This window comes from Tursiops truncatus, chromosome X (genome assembly GCF_011762595.2).
Source record: "Tursiops truncatus isolate mTurTru1 chromosome X, mTurTru1.mat.Y, whole genome shotgun sequence".
In the NCBI taxonomy this organism is placed as follows: Eukaryota; Metazoa; Chordata; class Mammalia; order Artiodactyla; family Delphinidae; genus Tursiops; species Tursiops truncatus.
This window is the reverse complement of record NC_047055.1, coordinates 43598956-43617863: the sequence shown is the minus strand read 5'-3', so window position 1 is coordinate 43617863 and position 18908 is coordinate 43598956. Positions and strand designations below refer to the sequence as shown.

The window sequence follows — 18908 nt, the reverse complement described above, 5'->3', positions numbered from 1 at the left end:
AAATAATCATTTTTTGCTGTAGTCTTTCCCAAATACATCAACTTAGTCTGATTCTTCATCTCTCCCCAAGATTGCAAAGTTTCCTCCCACACTTCTATTTTTATTTATTTATTTTTTTTGCGGTACGCGGGCCTCTCACTGTTGTGGCCTCTCCCGTTGCGGAGCACAGGCTCCGGACGCGCAGGCTCAGCTGCCGTGGCTCACGGGCCCAGCCGCTCCGCGGCATGTGGGATCTTCCCGGACCGGGGCACGAAGCTATGTCCCCTGCATTGGCAGGATTCTCAACCACTGCGCCACCAGGGAAGCCCCCTCCCACACTTTTGCCTATAGTTTATGGGTATATTTTTGCCTCAAAAAATCAGTGAGAGTCATTAAATTTTTATCTTTCTTCTCCAGTTCCTACTCTAGTAAGAGACTAAACTAGGGACTAAGTTCAGGTCTCAGACTAAGCCCTTGCTGCTGTTTTAGCCAGTTTCTTTAAGGTCCATCGATTCCTCAAAGTTAGGAATCTTTACTTGTTGACTGGCCGGCTACCTACAAGATGCCACATTTGGCTCAGGATATACGTTTCCAGCATACTCTAGAAGGTATGCGTGCCCATCCTCGGTAAAAGGAGGGCAAATTCAGCCGCCGTCCTTTCCTCCCACCTCCTAGCGACAGCTTCAGAGGTGTCAGACCCTTTAACCTAATTCTCTTGCCCAACATGGGAGAAGCAGCCTTTATTGAAAAGTTTGCAGTTTCATATTTTCCTACAGATTCAAAGCCCGACATTTGGGGTCAATCTGAGCAAATGGATCACTGTAATTGGTCTTGTTAAACTCAAGAACCGAGATACTAATTGTTCCGTTTTAGGCACAGTGACGAATGGGAACAATATTAGAACAGTGGGAACATCAGCCAATCGGCTGATTTCAGCAGCAACTGCCCGCTAGCCGGGCGTACCCGGGCCTGGCGGGTGTGGCCGGCGGCTCTGCGGAATTGCGTTTGCGTCAGCGTGGGCGCGCGCGCCGCCTCGCGCCATTGAGCTGTGACCCAACCAATCAGGCTTCAGCAGAGCGCGCGGCTCCGCCCTGAAGCCCCCTGTGTCGCCTCGGAAGCGCATGCGCGGGGCGGAGCCCGCTCATTTGAATCCGGGAGGTGACGTTTGGACTCCAGAGGCTTTGGGACTGAGGAGTATTTTAGGTGAGGTGCTTTTAAACACCGGGCAAAGTGGGAGCCCCGAGGCCGAAGGGAATCAATCTCCTGACTTCTGAGTAAGACTGTCCTACAAGGTGTCGGGTTTTCCCCCAGAACGGGAATCTGCCCAATGGGTCAGTTGTCGCGGCCAAGTTCGGTCCTTGCTGGGGCAGGCTGTGAAAGGGGGTCCTTGGGGAGCGATGGGACGGTTCCACTGGAAAGGGCCAGAAGCTGCTCGCCCGCTCTTCTTTCGTAGGACCCTAAAAAACAACTCGGAACCTGGAACCTCTCGGTGGGTTAGACATGCATATTGCTCTTCTGCTCCAGCCTCATCTGTTCTAGGGAGGTGGGGTTGAGTGTCATTACGACCATTCCCTTAGTTTTTCCTATTTGAAGCCCAAAACTTAGAAGTCATTCTGGCTTCCTCTCTTTCTTTTTCCCTACATCTAATTCCTTTATTACGGCCTTGCCCAGTCTCCTTCCAAAACATTTCACAAATACCATCATTTTCTACCTTTCCTACCATTTACACCTTAGGCCAGGTTCAGATTGCAGTCATATCTCTTCTGGACTTTTGCTAGACCCTTTTAATTGTCTATTTCCACTCCTGCACCCCTAACATTCTATTCTTCGTACTGCAGCTAAAATGATCTTAAAACATAAATCAGATGGTATCACTCCCCTCTGTAACAGTCTTCCCTTCCCCCATAGTTGCCTATGACACTTAAAAACCAAATTCCTTGTTCTGGCTTACAAGCCCCAATATAGCAGTCGCTGTCTGCCTTTTTGACTTCGTCTCCTACTACTCTGTACCTCTTTCATGCTACTACCCCCACCGACCCTCGCCTCTTACTGGTGTTGTTGCTGTTTCTTTAACACACAGAGCTCTTGCTTTAAGGTCTTAGCATATCTTGTTCTTTCCTCTCCATGAAATACCCTTCCACCAGCTCTTAACATGGTTGGTTCCTCCTGGCATTCAAATCTCAGCTTACAGTTCACATCAGAGAGGCATTCTCTGAACACTTATTCCAAAGTAGCTTCTCACCCCCACCTCTTTTCTATGACATCACTGTATATTATGTTCACTATTATTTACTTATTTATTGACTCTCACAGCTCCTCTTCACTCCACCCCCATAAGTTTCATGAGAGCACAGACCTTGACTGTTTTGTTATTTTATCCCTGGTGAGTAGAATTGTGCGTGGCATATATTGTAGATGATGCTCAGTAATTATTTATTGAATAAGTGAATTATCGGGGCATGTTTCTGTTCTGAGAATCCTTAGTTTGGCCACCAGTTTGTCTTTAACTTAGCACTGACAAAGCAGGCAGTATTAAAGATTAAAAGCAAAATCAAGGCAGGGTGGAGAAAAATAGGAGCGGAGAAAGTAACATTGAGTTCATGAGATGGATTAGTTTTGGACTCACTTATGTGATATAGCCCTTTTAAGAGAATTTGTTATGTTGCCTGTACTCTTACTGTTTTTTTCCCCTCACAAGGCCGGCTAGTGAATGTTACCTTGGAGAGTCATTTCTGTTCCTATTTAGGTCAAGGGCTTTTTGAGAAAGTTAACCTATAGCTTTTGTTGCCTGGATTGCTGTCAGTTTTTTTATTGTGTACTTGTATGCTAGGTCCTCTGTACTAAATGTGGGAATACAGGCATGTGTGATCCCTGTCTTTGTGGAGTAAAAAGGAAGGGACAGTTTGGCTGGTTAATGGTAACTTGACACTTGTTTCTGTATAGAACACGTGCAGTAATGTCACTTCAACGGAAAGTTAAGAACTCTCAGGCACGAAAGAGGACTTCACAAGGTAGTAATAGCTATCAGACTACACTCTCAGCCTGGAAAGTAACAGAGGACCTAAGTGACTCAAAGAGCATCTCGAAACATGGACAAAACAATCCAGTGGAAGATTATGAACGTGCTGATGATCAAGCAGAAGGCGCTCTGCAAATAGCACTGACATACTTTGAGAAAGGTAACACAGATTGTTTTCCTTATGTTAAGTCCTATTCCTTTAAAAATATTCAGACTTTTTTTCTTAAGGATTTTTAAAGGAAAGCATATTTTTGCTCATTTGTGATTTTTGTTTATTTAATGGACATTTATTGAGCCCTTACTACGTATCAATATGCTAGGTACTAGGAATATAGCAACAAAGCATGTTCCTGGCAGAGTGGTTTCCAAACTGTTACACATTGGGATTTCCCGAGAATCTTTAAAACCCACTGGTACCTGGCATCCACTCTTAGACTTTCTGATTTTATTGGTATGGGATACAAGCTAGGCATTGGGATTTTTTAATGGCTCCTTAGGTGATTCCAATGTGCAGCAAAGTTTGGGAACCACTGCCCTAGTTTTTGAAACAGCTTAGTCTAAGTTCAGTGCTTTTAGTTAGTTTAGAGCAGAGAAGCCAGGGCAGGATTCAGTTTTCCTGCTTTGCTGTGAAGTATTCAAGGGTTTTAAAGGCTTTGAAGGGTTTTTAGGAAGACATCTTTTACGTAAAGCTATTCCTTTGAAGAATCCTAATTTGTAACTGTTGAGGCTGAGGAGTGAGAGAGTTTTAAAATCCTCACTATTTAATACTGTTCCTCTTCCAGGTTCCATTAAAACTTCACAGAGTAAAGATAAAACCTTGGAGAAACACTTGAAAACTGTGGAAAATGTGGCATGGAAGAATGGTTTAGCTCCAGAAGGAATCGACATTCTATTAAATGTGGCACTCAGTGGCAAATTTGGTATGTCAAGGGGATAAATTTTTCAGTTTGCTATTTGTTTTGCCTTTCAGACTTTGAATTAGATTGTTGATTGGAATCAGCTGCAGTTAAAGAACTATGTATTTTCCTATTCTCTTCATAAAACCAATCTGATAAGATTATATCAATAAGATGGGCCTTTCTTGTGTTCAGACTACCTTATGAACTAAAAGTTTCTATGTGCATATGCTGAAAATGGCTAGTTATCACATATCTTTACAAATAAAATGGGCCTCTCACTGTTGTGGCCTCTTCCATTGCGGAGCTACAGGCTCCGGATGCACAGGCTCAGCGGCCATGGCTCACGGGCCCAGCCGCTCCGCGGCATGTGGGATCCTCCTGGACCGGGGCACAAACCCACGTCCCCTGCATCAGGCGGACTCTCAACCACTGCGCCACCAGGGAAGCCCCAATAAAATGAATTCTTGTCACCAAATACATGGGAGCCATTTTTAGTATTTCTCTTAGGAAGGATAGATAATAATTTAAATAGTGTTGCCAGAAGGCACATTAAGAGATCACTTGGTCTATTTTATTGCCTTTAGGTTCACTTATCTATGGCAAGTCCCTGTTGATACTGTCTCCATTCCAGTCTCTGTGGCCTTAATAGTCAAGATGCTTTTTCTTTTGTGCCAATGCTTCCTTTTCTGTTCTAAGTTCATTTGTAATGGCAGTGGGGGGAGATTCTTAGAAAGAAATAATATCTGTCCATTATTCTTTTTACTTGAGAAGAACCTTTTTACCTACCCTCACCCAAATTTAGACTTAGAGAGTATTTTAGCCCTTGAACATTCTCATTTTAAAGGTGAGGAAACTAAAGCCCAGAGTGGTTAAAGAGACTTGCTTAATCTCAGAGCTAGAACTGGGGAACTCAGATCTCCTAACTCCCCTTCTAGTGTTTATGCTGCACCACACTGCTACTGGGTTTTCTCCTTTTTTTTTTTAAATTAAGACACCTATCAAAATTGAATACTTTATATACCATTTTCTAGCCCTTGCATATTGGGTTCCTTTGTGCATACCCTATCATGTTTGCAGGTGTGTGTGTGTGTGTGTGTGTGTGTGTGTGTGTGTGTGTGTGTGTCTGAGAGAGAGAGACAACACATTACTAGCCAAATTCAGTATATGACTTCCAGGAATTTTACTTCTCTATATTTAAAAAAAATTTTATTTATTTATTTTTGTCTGTGTTGGGTCTTTGTTGCTGCGTGCAGGCTTTTCTCTAGTTGCAGCGAGTGGGGGCTACTCTTCGTTGCAGTGCACGGGCTTCTCATTGCAGTGGCTTCTCTTGTTGCGGAGCACGGGCTCTAGGTGCATGGGCTTCAGTAGTTGTGGCACGCGGGCTCAGTAGTTGTGGCTCATGGACTCTAGAGCACAGGCTCAGTAGTTGTGGTGCATGGGCTTCGTTGCTCCACAGCATGTGGGATCTTCCTGGACCGGGGCTCAAACCCATGTCCCCTGCATTGGCAGGCGGGTTCTTAACCACTGTGCCACCAGGGAAGTCCCTAGTTCTCTATTTTTACCTGATTAGTTCTCTTTGTTTTCCTACAAAGTTAAATTTGACCTAATAAAATTGGTCTTCTTCTAAGTGGTTTCAAATTGGTTTTGACAAATTTCTAGGAATTCATATTTAACTGATTAGTGTTTATCGAGAACAATTCTATCTATCCCTTCTCCCCTTAAAACATGTATAGAATGTACAGATGTTTTCTATTTTGGAATTTCTCTTTTCTTTTTTGATATCTCAGAAATTAATGTTTAGAAGGTTTTTGTGATGTTTGCCAGGTCTTATTGCAAATGCATGCATGTTTCAAAATGCATGCCTCAGAGTTAGAAACTTGTATGTAACAATTTAAAAAATAATCTCTGGCTTTCTAGTCTAATTTCGTTTTTCTGTTGAGCTGGAATTTGGTGACATTATATGTAGCCTCATTAATTGCTTTTCTCCTTTTAGTTATTTCTGTGATATCCACCATCACTACCAGATCTTTATATGTAGCTCTTTTGCTAAGTTGAAATACATATTGAGGGGCAGGTGTGCTAGAAATGTCATAATTAGGTACAAAGGGACTTTGGACTCTTTAGTAATTGAAAAGTCACTGGGAAGTAAGAATAGAGTCTATATTGAATTCTCCCTTTGAATTTGGTACATGTGTAAAGTGTTAGCGGTCAGACTGTTGTAAACTTTACAAGGGTTGGGGGATGGGAGTAGGGGAGAAGAGAGGAGTAAAAACAAGATACCATGAGACTGGAAAGCAGAGATTTTTATTCTTGTGATTCATTACCTGCCATCCCTGCTTCCTTTCTTCTCCACAGAATGATGGGGTAGGAATTGATGAGATATATTGAAGTTATGTAGGATATATAAATCTAGAGATCTGATGTACAACATGATGACTATAGTTAGTAATATTGTATAGAATACTGGAAATTTGCAAGAGAATAGATTTCATGTGCTCTTACCACACACAAAGAATGGTAACTATGTGAGGAGATAAAATGTTAATTAACTTGACTGTAGTAGTCATTTTATTATATATAGGTATATAGTATCTGCCGGGTGTTGGTTCCAGGACCCCCTGCGGATACAAAAATCCTAGGATGCTCAAATCCCTTGATAAAATGGCGTAATATTTGCATATAACCTACACACATCCTCCTATATACTTTAAATCATCTCTAGATTACTTATAATACCTAATACAATGTAAACACTATGTAAATAGCTGTAAATACAATGTAAATGCCACGTAAATAGTTGTCTTGTGTGGCTAATTCAAGTTTTGTTTTTTGGAACTTTCTGGAATTTTTTTTAAACGAATATTTTCTGTCTGTGGTTGGTTGAATCCACAGGTGCATCTTATCCATATCCATATGGATATGGAGGGCTGATTATATCATATCATCATGTTGTGCATCTTAAATATATACAGTTTTTATTAAAAAAATAAGAGGTCTACACTAGTAGGAAAAGAAAAGATGTATAAGATGTTTCTGAGAATGCTACTTGCAGGCGAAGTTAAGAACAGTGTTATCTTGGTGAATGGATGTGATCACCATGCTATAATGCATGTAAGACAGCGTTTAAAGACCTGTATGTTTCTAAGAATGCTACTTGTGGGAGAAATTGAGAACGGTGTTATACTGAATGGATGTGATTACCACGCTATAATACCTGTAAAACAGTGGTTAAAGACACATGTATCCAAGATATTGTTGAGGCTTCTACTTGCATGAGAAGTTGAGAACACTGTTTTTTCCAGTGAATGGTTGTGATCACCACTGTATAATGCGAATAAAACAATGTTTAAATACAAAAAGAAATTGATGATATACATGTATATTTAATTATTGAAGCCTTAATAAGCAGAAGTTGACATAGGGTATACACAAAACTACTTGCAAACTCACTTCTATTAGCAGATGGGAGGATAGCATAGAAGCCAAGAGAGTATGATGGAAAGATTGGACCAATATAGAATGATATTACTACCAGCTAATAGTATAGTTGTTTGATTCTGCTATCCTTCCCACTTTTGGGGGGGGAATGGAGACTAGAAATATATCTATTTATCCTTAAATGTAGCAGCTCATGCAAGATATCTTAGAGTAGCTTTAAATAAACCAGAATCTATTATGCTATTTTAAAAAGTCCTTGAAATTTTCCTAGGAGTAAAAGACTTCTTTTGAGGTGTAATTCACGTACCATAAAATTCACCCTTTTGAAGCATACAATTCAGGTTTTTTTTTTTTTTAGCATATTCATAGAGTTGTGCAACCATCACCACTATCTAATTTCCAAACATTTTCATCATGCCAAGAAGAAATCCTGTACTCATCCTCCCTTGTTAGATAAAAATATTAGAACCAAAGAATTTGCTTTATAGTTTATATTAAAAGTTAAAGGTACATTTTTGTTTCAAACTATGTTTTATAATGATGATAAGAGATATTGAATATTATTTTATTGCCTTCAATGTGAAGTGAACTTTTTAGGACTAAGAGTTAATAATAGTAAGGAAACAGTCAAGATCCCAAAATGTAGTTTGATTTAGAGTTTGTCTGCTTTCCAGGGAGTGCTGTAAACACTCGGATATTCAAGTGTATGATTCCAGCAACTCTAATATCAGAAGATTCTGTGGTTACGGCGGTCTCTTGGCTTTGTGTTGGCAAGTGTTCTGGTAGCACCAAGGTAATCTTTTTAAACACTTTGATGGTAAGTCCTTCAGAACTACTTAAGGGCTGGCAAGGAAGAGCCACTTATGGAGTAATGGCAGTGGCCTTTTGTGCAAAGCCTGTAGTTTTGGAACAATGTAGCTTGATGCAAGGAGTCTGTTCAAACAGAAATTTTTACTGAGAGATAAAATTTATTATCCTTCTTTGTGCTAGAGGCTTCTAAAACAGCCCTGAGGGGGAAATTAAGCTCTCTGCAAGTTATATTTCTCTAAAGATAAGCATTTTGTCTCTCAATAGGTACTTTTTTATCGTTGGCTGGTTGCAATGTTTGACTTCATTGATCACAAGGAGCAAATTAACTTACTCTATGGCTTCTTTTTTGCTTCATTGCAAGATGATGCACTGGTAAGTAAAAATTGGACAGCATCATGCATCGATCAAATGGTACGCGCTTGTATATCGATGCACCATATGTGCTTCAAAGTGCCACACCACTTTCCTTACTTATTTTAAAATATATGAAACACATAGAAAAGTATAAAGAGTAACATAAAAAACATCTTTACACCTGTCTCTCAGTTTAACAAATAAAATTTTTAATGCATTTGCTTTATATCTTTTTTAAGGAAATAATTCTAACAGATAGAATTGAGTTCACATTGGAGTCTCTTTGCTGATCTAGAGCAATGATTGCCACCTTTTCCCTTTTAAACCACTTCAACAGGGTCCTTTGAGTCACTTATTGTACAGTTTCTTTTTTCTTTTTTTTAACATCTTTATTGGAGTATAATTGCTTTACAATGGTGTGTTAGTTTCTGCTTTATAACAAAGTGAATCAGTTATACATATACATATGTTCCCATATCTCTTCCCTCTTGCGTCTCCCTCCCTCCCACCCTCCCTATCCCACTCCTCTAGGTGGTCACAAACCACCTAGCTGATCTCCCTGTGCTATGCGGCTGCTTCCCACTAGCTATCTATTTTACATTTGGTAGTGTATATATGTCCATGCCACTCTCTCACTTTGTCACAGCTTACCCTTCCCCCTCCCCATATCCTCAAGTCCATTCTCTAGTAGGTCTGTGTCTTTATTCCTATCTTACCCCTAGGTTCTTCATGACATTTCTTCCCCTTAGATTCCATATATATGTATTAGCATACGGTATTTGTCTTTCTCTTTCTGATTTACTTCACTCTGTATGACAGACTCTAGGTCTATCCACCTCACTAAAAATAACTCAATTTCGTTTCTTTTTATGGCTGAGTAATATTGCATTGTATATATGTGCCACGTCTCCTTTATCCATTCATCTGATGATGGACACTTAGGTTGCTTCCATCTCCGGGCTATTGTAAATAGAGCTGCAGTGAATATTTTGGTACATGACTCTTTTTGAATTATGGTTTTCTCAGGGTATATGCCCAGTAGTGGGATTGCTGGGTCATGTGGTAGTTCTATTTGTAGTTTTTTAAGGAACCTCCATACTGTTCTCCATAGTGGCTGTACCAATTCACATTCCCACCAGCAGTGCAAGAGTGTTTCCTTTTCTCCACACTCTCTCCAGCATTTATTGTTTGTAGATTTTTTGATGATGGCCATTCTGACCGGTGTGAGATGATATCTCATTGTAGTTTTGATTTGCATTTCTCTAATGATTAATGATGTTGAGCATTCTTTCATGTGTTTGTTGGCAATCTGTATATCTTCTTTGGAGAAACGTCTATTTAGGTCTTCTGCCCATTTTTGGATTGGGTTGTTTGTTTTTTTGTTATTGAGCTTCATGAGCTGCTTGTAAATTTTGGATATTAATCCTTTGTCAGTTGCTTCATTTGCAAATATTTTCTCCCATTCTGAGGGTTGTCTTTTGGTCTTGTTTATGGTTTCCAGTTTCTTGATTAACACTGTGAAAACCTCATCAGAATTAATGAGGAGAGGATTACTTTTCATGAGATGCCAATGGGCTGATTTTGATAAAATAGCATAATTATTCCCATTGAAAACGTTAATAACTCTAAGAAATCAATCTACTGTCCACATGGAGGACTTTCAAGGACCATCAGTAGTTCACAGACCATGTGAACCATTCATCTAACTGAATTCCTCTTGCTTCTGGAAAGGGAATTCATTCATTGATTTCATTTTTAAAAAATTGACTGTGTTCATTGCATTGATCGAGGCAATGTAGAAGATTCAAAGTTTAGCAGAGAGCTTCCATATTCCAGGGGTTTATAATCCAGTTGGGGGACTAAGGAAAGCAGATAAAGTTAAATAATGTATAAGTTAAATTATCAAAGACAGTATATGTTAACACGAGGATAATAATTGCTGTGATATTCCCAGGAAGGAAAGAACACTGTAAACCAGAGTGATTAGAAAAAGCATCATAAAGTATGTAGGCATTGAGCTAGGCCGTGAAGGTTGAGTAGGATTTGAGATTTGATGTTTGATATGACAGGAATATTTCAAGCAAAGTTGTGAACTGTGTAAATTGTATTTCAAGAGACCTTAAATAGATCAGATTGACTTAATTACAATTGGTGTCAAGCAGTGGTGGGTGGTAAGGCTGAAAAAGTTGGGTGAGGAAAAATTGTAGAGGTCTTTAAATGTGATGGTAAGGAATTTGAACTTTATCCTATATCCAGTGGGGAAATCACTGAAAAACTTGGGGCAGAACATGTTGAAAGCAACACTGTAGGAAGCTGTATCTAGTAGTGCCAAACATTATGAATTATGATGGAGGCTAGAGTCAGGAAAACTAATTAGGAGACTAACTTGATGATGACATCCTAAACTAGCAGTTCTCAGATACGCTCTGTGGACCCCTTGAGGCTCCCTGAGAACCTTTCAGGAGGTCTCAGTGGTTCAAGTTATCTTTATAGCAATATCAAGATGTTATTAGCTATTTTCACTGTGTTGACATTTGTACTGATGGTGGATAAAACTGCTGGCGCCTTAGCACAAATAAGGGCAGTGGGGCCAGACTGTACTAGTGGTCATTGTGTTCTTCACTGCAGTAAAAAACAAAAATGCTAGTTTCACTTAATACTGTCCCAAATGAAGCAGTAAAAATTACTTCATTAATTATATTAAACTTCAACCTGTGAGACACATCTTTAATATTATGTTTGATGAAATGGGAAGTACAAATAAATCCCTTCTGCATACTAAAGTACAACAGTTGTCCTGAGGAAAAGCACTTGTGTGATTGAGTTGTGAGCTAAACCAGCTGCTTTTTTCACAGAATACCATTTTTACTTCAAAGAGTGACTGACATATAAAATGTGGTTATTCAGACTTGGGTATTTGGCAGATGTTTTCTTGAAAATGAACAAAGTGAGCTGGTCATTTCAAAGAAAACAACTGGCACTGTTTTTTGCCAGTGATAAAATTTGAGCTTTTAAGCGAAAATTACAAGTTTGGAAAATTTGTATCTGCCACTGTGAACTTGACAGCTTCCCAATACTTAAAGACTTTCCTGATGAGGATGGTAGCAATATTAATGAATGTGATTTTTAGATATTGTATAATGAAATGTGTCAATATTTGGAAGCTTGGTATAGCTAATTTCCAAATTATCAAGTATGATATTATGAAATTATGCATGGGTAAAAGAGCCATCCAAAGTGTAAGATATATCAATGAATTTTAATGGAACAGAGTACAAAGACGGTTCATTGATAAGATTTCAGATTCCACATTGCAGCTGTTCCCTAAGAGGCTATCACTTACCAAGTTTTAGTGAAGTATCAAAGACTAATATCCGCGATTTTCTGAAAAGGCTATTAAAATATTACTTTCTTCTCCAACTACATATCTGTGTGAGGCTGGCTTTTCTTCATGTACTTCAATCAGAACAACATATTGTAGCGGATTTAATGCAGAAGCAGAGAATCCAGCTGTATTCTATTAAGTCAGAAACATTAAAGAAATTTGTAGAAATGTAAAACTGTGTCACTCTAAGTCATTTTTGGGGAAAATATAGTTATTTTTCATAAAATATTTCATTTATTGTTAGCATGTGATGGGCTTATTTTTATTTTTATTTTTTGCAGTACGCAGGCCTCTCACCGCTGTGGCCTCTCCCGCTGCGGAGCACAGGCTCCAGACGCGCAGGCTCAGCGGCCATGGCTCACGGGCCCAGCCGCTCTGCGGCACGTGGGATCCTCCCGGACCGGGGCACGAACCCGTGTCCCTTGCATCGGCAGGCGGACTCTCAACCACTGCGCCACCAGGGAAGCCCTGGGCTTATTTTTTAAATGAGTTAGTAAACATTTAAAAATTTCCGAGTTTTAGTTTCTTATATGGTAAATATCAACAGATATAAACCAGATAAACAAAAGCTCTTTGGGGTCCTCTAATTTTTAAGAATGTAAAGAGTCCCAAGACCAAAAAGTTTGAGAATCACTATCCTAGACTAAGGGGAATGAAAAATTGAAAGGACAAATTTTAGGGGAAATTGTAAAGGAAGAATTGACTTGCTACCTATATTGGATTAAGGGAAGGGTCAAGAGATGAAGATCCAAGTTTTTAAGGCAGCATGACTCAGAATGATGGTACCTTTGACCGTAAAAGGGAATTTGTGAAATGGAGGTAGTTTTGGAAGGAATATAATATGTTTGGCTTTAGATGTACAAAGTTTGAGGCTACATCCTTTAGAAATTCACTCAATGAACATTTATTAACCACATAATATGAATGGCATTGAACTAGTATTAGAAATACAAATATGAGTTAGAATAAGTTAACTATAAGCCTCATATAGTTAAATTATATGAGGCTTATATGCCAGGCACTAGTATACTTTATATACACAGTATTTCATCATCTCTAAGATGCCATTAGTGTTAAGATGCATCATTATCTTATGAACCATTACAATAGAATGCTGCCATTAAAGCTATCACATGATATGGATTTTAGGATTAGTTCTGTTTTCAGAGATGTTAAAATGTAGAGAAAGAAATGTTAGACTATGTAAAATATTTTTTTCCCAGTTCTGAGGGTCTGAAAGTTCTTTTCTTACATCAGTATTCTAAAAAAAAATTTATTGAGCACCTACTGTTTTCTACACTTGTGCTACCAGTATAGTAGCCACTAACTTCATTTGACTAAGTGAGCACTGGGAATGTGGCTAGGCCAAACTGAAATGTGTTGTAAGTGTAAAACACACACTAGATAAGAAGTGGTTTTAACTCACATGAACCTCTTGCGAGCCTTATGTGGTATACACTTTTTTTTTTTTCTTTGTGGTATGCAGGCCTCTCACTGTTGTGGCCTCTCCCACCGCGGAGCACAGGCTCCGGATGCGCAGGCTCAGCGGCCATGGCTCACGGGCCCAGCCGCTCCACAGCACGTGGGATCCTCCCGGACTGGGGCACGAACCCGCGTCCCCTACATCGGCAGGCGACTCCCAACCACTGCGCCACCAGGGAAGCCCTGTGGTATACACTTTTATCCCCATTTTAGAGATGAGGAAGCTGAGGCACAGAGAAGTCAAATAATTACCCAGAGTCACGTGACTAGAGCCAGAATTTATGGAAAATGATATTCCCATTTTAGAGATGAGACAACTGAGGCTTGGAAAAGTTACATAACTTGGCTAAGGTAAGCTATCTAGTAAGAGGCTGAGCCTTGAAGGTCTTTAAATGTAGTAGGAGAGAAGATAAGTACAGTGTGAATAAATCCTGTGATAGTATCCACAGAGTTCCATGTGAGTATAAAGGAGAGGTAGCAAAATAAGACTGGGGATCAGGGTTAAAGTCATAGGAATTTGTTTTCAACAGGAAGAGACATGGGTGTTGATGTCAATACGTTTGTGGGTTAGTAAGGGAGATGATTGAGGGAATTCCTGGCCAGTGGTTTTAGTGATTTTTTTTCTCAAAGTTTCACTTAAGTAGGAGGCAAGGTCTTCTGCTGAGAATGAGGATGGGAAGATAGAATATTATGTTTGAGGAGAGAGTATACATTTTGAAATAGCTTTCGGTGGAAATAGAAATAGGAGGTTAGAGACACAGTTCTGAAGGACCAGATGAGTTTAGGGAGCACGAATTTGTGATAGGTAATTTCTCCAGGGTGGGACAAGGAGGCGAGAGAGTGACTGCCGATGGATCAGAAAGTCTAGAGAGAAAAGGGAGAAGGTGAAGACAAAACAGGGCAGATGGGGAGCACACGCAGCTGAGGTTCAGGATGCCTTGGTGACATTCAGGAAATGTATTGGGTTTAAAAACTGGAATAATAGAAATTGTAGCAGTGGAGTTTAAGATTTCAGGAGGGGGTGGTTCAATGTGATGACAAGATTCAGAGTGACAATGGGGTGAGTTGGTGAAGTAGTGTGAGGGGATGAAGGTTATTGGAATTGAAATTTTCTCTATCCTTATGGATTTATTGTTGTTGCTGCCCATTTATCAATTATAGAGGGAGGTATGTTGAAAATCTCCCACTATGAAGGCAGATTTGTTAGTTTTCCTTTAAAGTTCTGTCAAATTTTACTTTATATATTTTGAGTCTATTATTAGGTATATGCACAATTATAGTTTTCATATATTGTCCTGCTGAATCAAACCTTTATCATGGAGTTGCCCTTTGTTAGAAATGCTTTTTGTTTTAGTCATTTCGTTTGATATTGACATTGGCTAGTATATTGCTTGGTATATTACCATCTTTTGGTTTTTTGAAAAATCTTCTTTTGCCCTCATGTCTTAGATGCCCCTTTTATTTATTTATTTTTAAAAAACTATTTTCTTTTTATATTTTTGGCTGCATCAGGTCTTAGTTGCGGCACGTGGGATCTTTCGTTGCAGCACGGGCTCTTCGTTGTGGTGCGCGGGCTTCTCTTTAGTTGTGGCGCGGGCTCCAGGGTGTGTGGGCTCTGTAGTTGTGGCGCACAGGGTCCAGAGCACATGGGCTTTGTAGTTTGTGGCACTTGGGCAGGCTGTCTCTTTGAGGCTCACAGTGTGGGCTTTGTTGCCCCATGGCATGTGGGATCTTAGCTCCCCAACCAGGGATCGAACCTGCATCCCCTGCATTGGAAGGCAGATTCTTTACCGCTGGACCACCAGGGAAATCCCTTAGATGCCTCTTTTCAATAGCATATAACTAGATTTTATTTTTAAATCCTGTCTGATGATTTTCACTTTTACCTGGAAAATTAGTTTATTTACTTTTGTAGTGATTGTTGATACAGTAGAAATGAATTGAAATATCAATATCTTATTTTGAGCTTTCTAAATGATCTGCTTTTTTCTGATTCTTTCCCTCATCCCTCTTATTTTGGATTGATTGTGGTTTTCCCCCATTCTTGGTTGGAAATTACACATTCTGTGTGTGTTGTTTTAGCTGTTATTGTACCTATTTTAACATGCATATATAGTGTAAAATGTAAAACAGTGTCATCCTTCTTACTGTTTTTCTTTTGTTTGGAAAATGTAGTTATTTTTCATAAAATATGTCATCTAGCATATAATGGGTTTATTATTTTTTAATGAATTAATAACTTTATAATGTTCTCAGTTTAAATTTTTAATTTTTTTTCTTAAAGTCTAAAGGTAACTAATATCTTTACCTTCATCTTGAATGATACAAGGACCTTAGAATGCTTTAACTCTGATCACACCCCTCCCAGATTATATGCTATTATCTGTTTTTAGTTCTGGCTCTTTCTTCTCCATCCTCCTCCACATACACATACAGTAGACATTATTTTCTTCACAGTTGGTGTTTGTCTAGATTTGCCCACATATTTGCCAATATCTTTGCTCATCATTTGTTTTTGCATCTCAGACCTTCAATCGAGTTCATTTTCTAGAATATTCTTTCAGTAAAATCTTTGCCTAAAAATATCTTTACTATGCCCTTGCTCTTGAAAATTGGTTCTGCTGTGTGTAGAACTCTAGGGTGACAGTGAAATTCTCTCAGGACATTGACAATATTGCACTGGCACCTCCTTTCCATTGTTGTCGAATCAGTCTAATTGTAGTATGTCATTTCTTTTCTCGCTGGATACTTTTTTAAAACAGCTTTGTTGAGATGTAACTCACATACCATACAGTCCACTCAAAGTAAAATCCACTGGTTTTTAGTATGTTCACAGATATGTTCAACCATGAACAGAGTCAGTTTTAGAACATTTTCATCACCTCAAAAATCTCATACCTCTTGGGAAACCAAAAAAGTCATGTGACTTGCTTTATTGTGACATTCTTTCACTTTATTAAAAAAAACTCATACCTTTTAGCTATCACCCCCATCTTCCTATTTAGAGGTTCTTAAGCAACTCTTAATCTATTTTGTGTCTTTAGAGATTTGCCTATTCTGGACATTTCACATAAATGGAATCATACAATATGGGGTCTTTTTTTCTTTTTCTTTTCTTTTTGTTTTTGGCTGCCCTGCGCAGCATGCAGGATCCTAGTTCCCCAACCAGAGATCAAACCCAGGTTCCCTAGAGTGGAAGCACGGAGTCTTAACCACTGGACCGCCAGGGAAGTCCCTAATATGGGGTCTTTTTTGACTGGCTTCTTTTACTTAGCATAATGCTTTCAAGATTCAGCCATGTTGTCAGCATGTATGAGTACTTCATTCTTTTAACCTGTTATCTTTTTTCCATAATGTAAAATTTACCATTTTAACTATTTTAAGTGTTATTAATGGTTATAAATTTTTAAGTGTTATTAATTTTTGTGTTATTAATTGTTATTAATTGCATTCATAATGTTGTGCAACCATCACTGCTATCTATTTTCAAAACTTTTGTATTACCATAAACAGAAACTCTCTAGCCAGTAAGCAATAACTCCCCATTCCTCCTCCACCCAGCCCCTGGGAACCTCTAATCTACTTTCTGTCTATGAATTTGCCTATTCTAGGTGCCTCATATAAGTGGAATCATCCAGTATTTGTCCTTTTGTGTCTGGCTTCTTTCACTTAGCGTGTCTTCAAAGTTCATCCATGTTATAGCATGTGTCAGAACTTCATTTTTATGGCTGAATAGTATTCCATTGTATGTTTATACCACATTTTGTTTATCCATTATCTGTTGATGAACCCTTGGGTTGTTTCTATCTTTTGGCTAACATGAATAATGCTGCAGTAAACGTTGGCATGCAAGTGCCTGTACAAGTCCCTGCTTAGAATTCTTTTGGATACATACTTAGGAGTTCTTCCAGGCAGGGACTGAGCCTCTTATAACCCAGGTATTTAGTATTGTAAACTTCATAAGAGCAGACCTTTTTGTCTGTTTTATCCACTGCTTAATAAGTACTTGTTTCATGAGTGAATGAATGAATAGGAGCTATTCATAAATGTTTGTCAAATAATTGCAATATACTTGAGTAGTTTTCATGATGCTGACTAGAGAGTTTCTTGCTCAGCATGGCAGAGGGGAAGGGGGCCTGCTTTTTTTCTTTTTCTTTTCTTTTTTTCTATCTTTTAAAAAATACTTACTGAAGTATACATACACAAAATTACTTATAAGTTATCAGCTCAATTAATTTTTATAAACCGAACATATTTGTATAAATATCAGCCAGATCAAGAAATAGGGATCCTAACTTTTAAAAGCATTAAAAGTCACAACTTGGCAGGCGCCTGACTCTGTAGTGACTGAGATGTGGTGGTTAACTATTTGTCAGAAAAGCAATTGTAAAGTCTTAGATGCACATGAATTTTTCCTTTCTAGATGTGATTAAAGGAGAATGTCAGATAGAATGCTGGGACCTAGGGTGGCACTCGTTTCATACCCAACATGATAAACAGTATTGCTAATGGTTCATATCCTAGGGATGTGAGGCAGTGAGTTTCTTTTGTTTTTTGTTTTTTTTTTACTGAAAGTTACTATATTTTGTGTACAATGTGGCAGACTTGGTCATAACATGTATTCTTTCCTTAAAAACAAGAAGACCCTATATATAAATCCACACTTATTACAAGTATGTTCATTCTTTATCAACCCATTTCTAAGTAAAGGAGTGGCAATATGGAATGCTGTACTTCAAAGTTTAGAATCAAGACTACTAAATTTGAGTTTGTTTAAAGAAAATCTTTGCTTTTGTTGCCTTCTCTAGTCCTATTTAATAATTTACTTTTTCAGTTTCCTAACGTTTAAAGCAGGTATTGGCAATTTTTTTCTTAAAGGGCCAGGTAGTAAATATTTAGGTTTGAGTGCCATACTGTCACAAGTACTCACTCTGCTGGTGTAGTGCAAAAGCAGCTACAGACAGTAAATACATAAATGAATGACTGTGTTCCAATAAAACTTTATTCACAATAACCAGCAGTGGGCTGGATTTGACCCACAGGTTGTTGTTTACCCATCCCTCCAATAGAGTATTATTTCCTTGTCTGATAAACAGATATTCTTAATTTAATGAACTCTAATTTATTGGGTTTTTTTATGTTTTATTTTATGGTTATCATTTTTTTTTAATGAAAGAAAAACACTGCCACCCTCTGGTCCTGAAGATATTCTACTCTAGTTTTCTTCTAGAACAGGTATCAGCAAACTTTTCCTGTAAAGGGCCAGATAGTGAATATCTTAGGCTTTGCAGGCCACTCAGTCTGTGTCACAACTGCTCAGCTCTGCTGTTGTAGTGAGAAAGCAGCCATGGCCAATACATAAATGAGTGACTGCGGCTGTGTTCCAGTAAAGCTTGATTTGCAAAAACAGGTGGACTGTAGTTTGCTGACCCCTGATCTAGAATAAAACCTCAACAAATGGACGCTCAAAATGAAGTGGTATAAGGGAACCAAGGAATCATTTAGTAGTTTAACAAATTTATTATGTGATATTTGCCAAACT

The 18908-nt window shown here is 38.7% G+C and overlaps 1 protein-coding gene across 5 annotated transcripts in view; it reads left to right on the top strand.

The window, feature by feature from the left end:
- Positions 1-1115: 1115 nt before the first annotated feature.
- CENPI (centromere protein I) overlaps positions 1116-18908 on the top strand; it is a 47919-nt gene continuing 30126 nt past the window's right edge. Inside the window, exons 1-5 of one of the 5 annotated variants that reach the window (XM_033849573.2) lie at positions 1116-1182; positions 2923-3158; positions 3781-3918; positions 8010-8128; positions 8410-8517. In XM_033849573.2, coding sequence (XP_033705464.1) covers positions 2936-3158; positions 3781-3918; positions 8010-8128; positions 8410-8517 — 588 coding nt within the window. In that variant the 5' untranslated portion in view covers positions 1116-1182; positions 2923-2935. Of the gene's footprint in view, positions 1254-1288; positions 1311-1339; positions 1469-2922; positions 3159-3780; positions 3919-8009; positions 8129-8409; positions 8518-18908 lie in introns of those variants that run through there. The other 4 variants (XM_019932249.3, XM_033849574.2, XM_073799427.1 and 1 more) reach the window with 4 other exon arrangements.